This window comes from Lepeophtheirus salmonis, unplaced genomic scaffold, assembly GCF_016086655.4.
Source record: "Lepeophtheirus salmonis unplaced genomic scaffold, UVic_Lsal_1.4 unplaced_contig_16519_pilon, whole genome shotgun sequence".
Classification (NCBI taxonomy): domain Eukaryota; kingdom Metazoa; phylum Arthropoda; class Copepoda; order Siphonostomatoida; family Caligidae; genus Lepeophtheirus; species Lepeophtheirus salmonis.
This window is the reverse complement of record NW_027291952.1, coordinates 27,614-34,899: the sequence shown is the minus strand read 5'-3', so window position 1 is coordinate 34,899 and position 7,286 is coordinate 27,614. Positions and strand designations below refer to the sequence as shown.

The following is a 7,286-nucleotide window of genomic DNA, read 5'->3' as shown; positions in this document are numbered from 1 at the left end:
TATTTATTAAAATTAATTTTTAATAAAATATCATTACTATCACTAATATTTATAAAATATTTTTTAGTTTATATAAATTCCTATTTAAATCTATGTTAAATATTCTATTTATATAATTTAAATAATACTTTTATATTTTAAATTGTATTTAATAACAATTATAATAGATATACATTTTTTATTTTTTATTTAGTTTAAAAATATTTCTAAAATAATATCTAAATCTAAAAAGTAAAATCTAATTATTAATATTTCTAATTAAATATTTATTCTTTTATTATTTACTTAATTAATAATGCTAAATATAATAGTATTGAATTAATAATATTATATTTAGTATTTTTTTATTTAATTTTACAATTATATATATATTTATGTAATAACTCTGATTATTAAATCCTTTAAATATCTAATATCAATATATTTTTTATTAAATTAAGGGTGCATATCTGATAATATAATTTAAATATAAATTTATTATTTTATATTATAAAAATATTAGATATGTATAATATAAATATCATATATATGTAATATTTTTTAAACCACCCTTAACTAACTCCTTAAATCAAATTAATAATATTATATAAACAAAAAATTTAATATTTCTATTAAGATAAATCTAAACAAATTCAAAATAATTTTCAGCTTAAGCTATCTTTTTATATATACAACTATATTGTTTAATTCAGTGAAATGTTGCCCTCCAAATAATGGACATATGCAAAACAGATGTCAAAATTCTAATTTAGGATGTTCTAATCAAACACCACATCCACAATCAAGAGGTTCATGTTGTGGTAATAGTAATTATCAGAACAGAATGGCAGATTACAAAAAGGAATGCGAAGTTTATAATAAACGAATGGCAAATTACAAAAGAGAGTGTGCACTTTATGATAAACGAATGGCAGATTATAAGAATGAAACTAGTAAAAGAAGTGGTGGATGTTCTCCATGTTCTAGACAAGGATGTCCTCAACAACAAGGTCCTCAAGGTTGTTCATCATGTGCTAGACAACCTCCAAGATGTAATTGTAGAGGATTTTGAAGATGTTCTGTGTAAATATTTTTATAAAATTTTAATTCTAATTATTAATATTTATTTTTATTTTTATTCTTATTCTTATTTTATAATACCTTTCCCCTTTATAATAATTCTAAAAAAGTACTAAATATTTAAAAATTTAATATAACTAATTTCTAATACAAAATAAATAAAAACTTATAGATTTTGTAATATTAATATCAAATTTTAATAATTAAAAATATTTATAGATTATTTTATTTATTTGATAAAGTGAGAGTGATGAGTTGTTATAAATTTTTAATGTTAATTATAGGAATTTATTTATTAATATAAAATTAAATTATAAAAAATATTATATACAGTTAATTAAGAAATAAAATTATAAAAAATAATAATATTTATAATAATAACTCTAAGAATTTGCATTTATATTGAGACTATTAGAAAAATATAATAAATTTTTAATAATTCTTAACTTAATAAATAAATATATCTTCAAAAACATAAGAAGTAAATTAAGACTAAAATTAAAAAATTATAACTAATAATAATAAAAAAAAAAAGTAAAAATGAAGAATATATAATTTAGTTCCAATTTTGTAAAGTTTTATTATTTTTTTAATTATTATTAAATCAACTCTATCGATATATAATAAATTAATTTTTATTATAATTTAAATTTCTTATTTTATTATTACATTTTATATAACAATATTATAAATGTAATCTAATTTTATATTATGTCACCGGCAGGAGACGGAATAAATTAAAAAAATAAAAACAAAAAACAAAGAAAAATTAAATATCTAACTAAACTAACTTAATATTGGTAAACTTAAAAATATTAAATTAATTTATTTACCCGGCAGGATCCAGAATCAGGCAGGAGACGGAATAAATTAAAAAAATAAAAACAAAAAAAAATTCAATATCTAACTAAACTAACTTAATATTGGTAAACTTAAAAAATTCTAAATAAATTGGTATAACAATTTATTTTTCAATTCTTTTTCATTTAATTATATTATTAAATAATATTGGTGATAATGTATTGATATCAGCTGATAAGAATTATAATGCTGCATTGAATATGGACTCTTTATATATGAAGTTAAATGTAAATGTTTATAGAATAATAGGTTTTGAGAATAACTTTGTAAAAATTAAGAATAATAGTGAAATCTTGAAAATATGCTATGAAAGATTAAGAAAGATTGAATAAATATTTTTAATTTATTTTTATTGTTTGTTTAATTTAAAATATGTTTTTGTTTTTTTAACTTTATCAATATTTTTATTTATTGTTTATTGTTAGTTTTAGTTTATTTTCAAATATAAGTTATATAAATATATAATCTGTTTTTGTTTTTAATTTATATTTTGTTTTTAATTTGTTAGTTAGTTTTTAATATATTTTTTTGTTTTTAATATATTAGTTAGTTTAATTAGAGTTAGTTTAGTTGGTTTAGTTTAGTTAGTTTAGTTTTTATTTTTTCTTTTTTATGACGTTATTATTTTTTAATCTAATATTTAATTTATCATTTTAGTTTTTATATAAGTAAAAAAATTAGTTTTAAGATGGAGAAATGTGCTCCTAAATTTTTTAATTAAATTTTTTTGCTTAGTGGGTTTTATTTATTTATTTGTTTTTTAATTTATTCCGTCTCCTGCCGGTGACATATTATAACTAAAATATTTTTAATTATCAATGTATATATCTATATCTAAGATTAATACATTTTTTAATTATATTTTTATTAAATTTAGGAGATATATTTTATAATTTGATATATATATAAATTTTATAATTCTAATAATATCGTATATTTGTATTTAATATAAATTTTTAATTCTTAATTCTAATAAAATTACTCTTAATTTACTTCTTTTAATCTTAATCAATCTTATATTTAAAAAAAAATTTAATATTTTACATTTAATATAAATCTAAACTAACTTAAAAATAATTTTTAGTTTTAGTTATTTCTTAATATATACAACTAACTTCTTATTTTATTCTATAAAAATATATTATAACATATAATTAACATGTACAAAACATATTTTACAAAACAAATACATATAGACATATACAAAAAAAAAAATGGGTTACAAGTATCTAAACTTTATGATAAACTAAATCAGGCTGCAAAAATTAAATATTATTCATAAGCTCACATTTACAAGATGAATCATAATATTAATACAGATAATATTAGCCATTTATGAAATATAGTTAGGAAAACAAAATCTAACTCCATGTATTATGTAGAAAATGTGACTTTTTCTTAAATATTAAAAAAAGACAAGAATGTTGTTTACAAATAGATAAAATAAAAATAAAATTATAAGAATATGTTTAGAAAATACACACATATTAGAATAGGTATAGTATAAAATAACGGTAAAAAGTATTTTACACAAGTCTTTAGAAATGATAAACATAATAACCCAATATCTTTTAAAAATTATAATAAAAGTTGTTTAAACTCAATTTCTAAACTAACTAAGGTAAAACAAGAAATAATAATTAAAATAATAAGTAAGAATAATCTAAACATGTAACAATGAACTACAAAATTTATAATCCTAATATTGCTACAACACAAGATGTATCTAAAGGTAAATATGAGTCAATAAGTGTTTGTAATATTAATCCAAACTATGAAAAATAATATAATTTTTATAAAATATTACAAAACCTTAATATAATAAATTTTCAACTTTAATAGCTAACAAATGGTTTATTAATATAAATAATAAACTTAAAACATTATCATCTTGCAACATTATTAAGTATAAATAAGTAATACAAATAAAACTTTATTAGAAATATATAAAATTTATATAAATACAAAGTATTTTATATAATAGTCATTATATAAATTAAATAATAGGTTAGGTAGTATTTTTAATATTAACATTCTAATTTATATACTTTTATTCTAATTTATATATAATAAATAATAATAGCTAGTATAGTTAATAAAATATAATATAAAAATTTTTAATATTATTATTAACTTATTATAAATAATAATAGTTAGTATAGTTTTAGTTAATAAAAATTAAATAATTAATAAATTTAATTATCTAATCATTTTTAGAACTAAATCATCTAAAGTTTCCATCCAATCACCCGTAGCTCCACCTTCAGAAACATTTAAAATTTTCTTTTTCTTAGAATAACCTTTCAAAGGAGGTTCTAAATGAAAAGGTGTAAAAAACTTCATAACATCCTTAAACTCACTCTTTCCAAAATAAATAACAGAAATAAGCTCTTCCAAACAAACAAACTTTCCATCAAAATGGTTGTAAATAGCAAATTCATCAACAGTTTGATACTTTTTAGCATTTTTGGAATATTTAGTTTTCTTCATGATCAATTCACCGTAATCTTCTGAAAATCTAAAATTAAAAAGTTTTCCAGAATTCTTGTTATGGTCAGTAATACAGTAGGATCTTTTGTAAACTAAACTTCTTAGAGTGTTGAGTGAGATGTGTCCGTAGGAAATGTAAGTTTTGATAATTTCCAACATTTTTCTGATAGGTTTTGTATTTTTAAGAATGACAAGATTGTTTATCTTGTGAAGTCTTAGAAGTTCACATACTTTTCTTTGTTTTGCTGGCATCTTAACTTTAGTTCTGATTAGAATTGCACATACAAAGTTAGGTTCACCTTTAACGTATAAGTTTTCGCTATCCTCCTTATTATTACTCTTATTGTTCTTATTTTCTCCTTCTTTTTGTTCTCCTTCCTTTTCTTTTTCTTTTTCCTCGTCTGAAGTTATTGTGTCTTTGTAGAGTTTGAAAATTTCTTTTGTTCTTTTTTCACCTTCACTTTTGAGTTCTTGTTTTAAGGTTTGGTATAGTTGGGTTTGGGACTTCTTTAGAAGTTCGAGGTTGTCTGTGTATTGTTGTTTTTTGGAGATTGAGTGTGGTTGTTCCATTTTATAAAAAATTTTTAAATAAAAAAATTTATAAAAAAAAAAAATAAAAAATTTTAAATACTCTAAAAATTTTTAATATTCTAAATACTCTAAATATTATATTTTTATATTTTATAAATTTATTTTATTTATAATTTTTTTAGTTTAGAAATGACAAAAACTGATAATTTTTCTTTATTATCATTAAACGATTTTCCAATACAAAGTATTTTAGAAGGAGATTTTATGATAACAGATAATAATAGTAATAATAATAGTAGTATTAATATTAATAATAAAAATGAGAATAGTAATGAGGATTGTAATTTTATAAATTTAAGAATTCCAATGTTAAAATTTGATAATATTAATAATTTAAATAATAGTAATAATACTAATAGTAGTAATAATTTAAATAGTAATGTAAATGAATTGTTTGTTAATAATATAAAAGAAAAGAATTTTTTTATAGATTTTAAAAAATTTTCAAATAATTTAAATATTAATAAAAATTTAACTAATAAAAAATTTTCAAATAATTTAAATATTAATAAAAATTTAACTAATAAAAAAATTTTAAATAATAATACAAATTTAACTAATACAAGTTTAAGTAATAATATAAATAGTAATATTAATAAAAAGAAATATACGATGAAAAATATTTTTTAAATTTAATAGGAATGTCTTCAAAAGTTAATGATTTTTATATTTTAGATACAACAACAAATGTAATAGAAAATAAAATAGATTCTTTTTATTCTTTTAATTTAACACAAAATATTTATACACCGATGGAATCTACAAAGAATAAAAGTTTAATTTATAAAAAGTTTAAAAATTTGGAAAGTTTTTCTAAAAAAATAATTTTAAGAAAGTTAGTTCTATTTTTTACAATAGTAATTGTAATATTAATAATACTAATTTAGTTAGTTTTAATTTTAATAATATAAATAATAATAAAAGAAAGAAAATAAAAAAATTTGATTATGTTTTTAATTATTGTAAAAGAAAATGTATTTTTAATATTGAAGAATTTAGTGAATATTTTTATTTAGACACAGATGATATTAATAGTAATAATTTTAATATAAATACAAATAGTTTAGATAGTAATATAAATACAAATACTAATACTAATAATTTAGATAGTAATAGTAATTTGAATTTAGAATTATTAAAAAAATATTGTAATCTAAAATTTAACAGATTTATATTAAAAGAAGAATATTGGATAAATAAAAAGAACATGAATATTTAATAAGTTTTATAGAAAATTATAATAATTTAAATTTATTTAAAGATATTTATATTTTACAAAATGTTATTAAAAAATTTTTTAAAGTTGTTGAATTTAGAAAATTAATTAAAGATAATAAAAATAATTTAGATAATAAAAATAATTATTGTTATACTTTTGTTAATATTAATAATTTTGTATTAAATAATATAAATTTAGATAATAAAAATATTAAAATTATTTTAGAAAAAGAGGAATTAGAAGATTTGTTAATTAATTTAGAATTTAAAAATTATTTAGTTTTAATTTTAAATTCTTCTAAAAATTTAAGTTCTTTTAATAATACTAATTTAAATACTAATAATACTAATTTAAATACTAATAATAATAATAATAATTTAAATAATACTAATAATTTAGATATTTTATTAAATGATAAAAAAATTTAACAGAATTCCAAAAAATATTTTAAAAATTTTAAAAACTAAAAAATTTTAAGAAAAAGAGATTTAATTAAAGAAATAAATATTATTAATAATTCTAATAATATTAATAGTAATAATAAAGATAGTAATAAAAATATTAAATGGAATAAAGAACAAGAAAAAGAATATAAATATATTATAAATTTATATGCAACTAGAAATGGAGTATATTGGGAATATAATGAAAAATTATAAAAACTTTTTTACTATTTAGAAAATTAAAATAATAATTAAATCTATATTTATAAAAATTAAAATAAATTAAAATTATTATTTTTTAAATTTTTAAATTTCTAATTTTTAATTTTTTAATTTTAATTTTTTATATTTATTTTTTATATTTATTTTTTATATTTATTTTTATTTTTTATTTTTATTTAAAATTTTTTTAGTTTAAAACAAAAAAAAATAAAACAAATAAAACAAAATGCAAATCTTCGTTAAAACACTCACTGGCAAAACCATAACCTTAGAAGTTAGTGATTCAGATTCTATAGAGAATGTTAAAGCTAAGATACAAGATAAGGAAGGTATTCCTCCCGATCAACAAAGGCTGATTTTCGCTGGTAAGCAATTGGAGGATGGAAGAACGTTGAGTGATT

General features: G+C 16.7%; 1 protein-coding gene across 1 annotated transcript; it reads right to left on the bottom strand.

The window, feature by feature from the left end:
• Nucleotides 1-4,119: 4,119 nt before the first annotated feature.
• LOC121131073 (uncharacterized) lies at nucleotides 4,120-4,662 on the bottom strand. The gene has a single exon (XM_040726638.1). It carries the CDS (start codon nucleotides 4,660-4,662, stop codon nucleotides 4,120-4,122), a length of 543 nt encoding a protein of 180 aa, XP_040582572.1.
• Between the last annotated feature and the right edge of the window lie 2,624 nt (nucleotides 4,663-7,286).

Excerpts from the sequence above, each read along its gene's own strand:
- LOC121131073 (XM_040726638.1), bottom strand. The coding sequence starts at position 4,662 with ATGCCAGCAAAACAAAGAAAAGTATGTGAACTTCTAAGACTTCACAAG.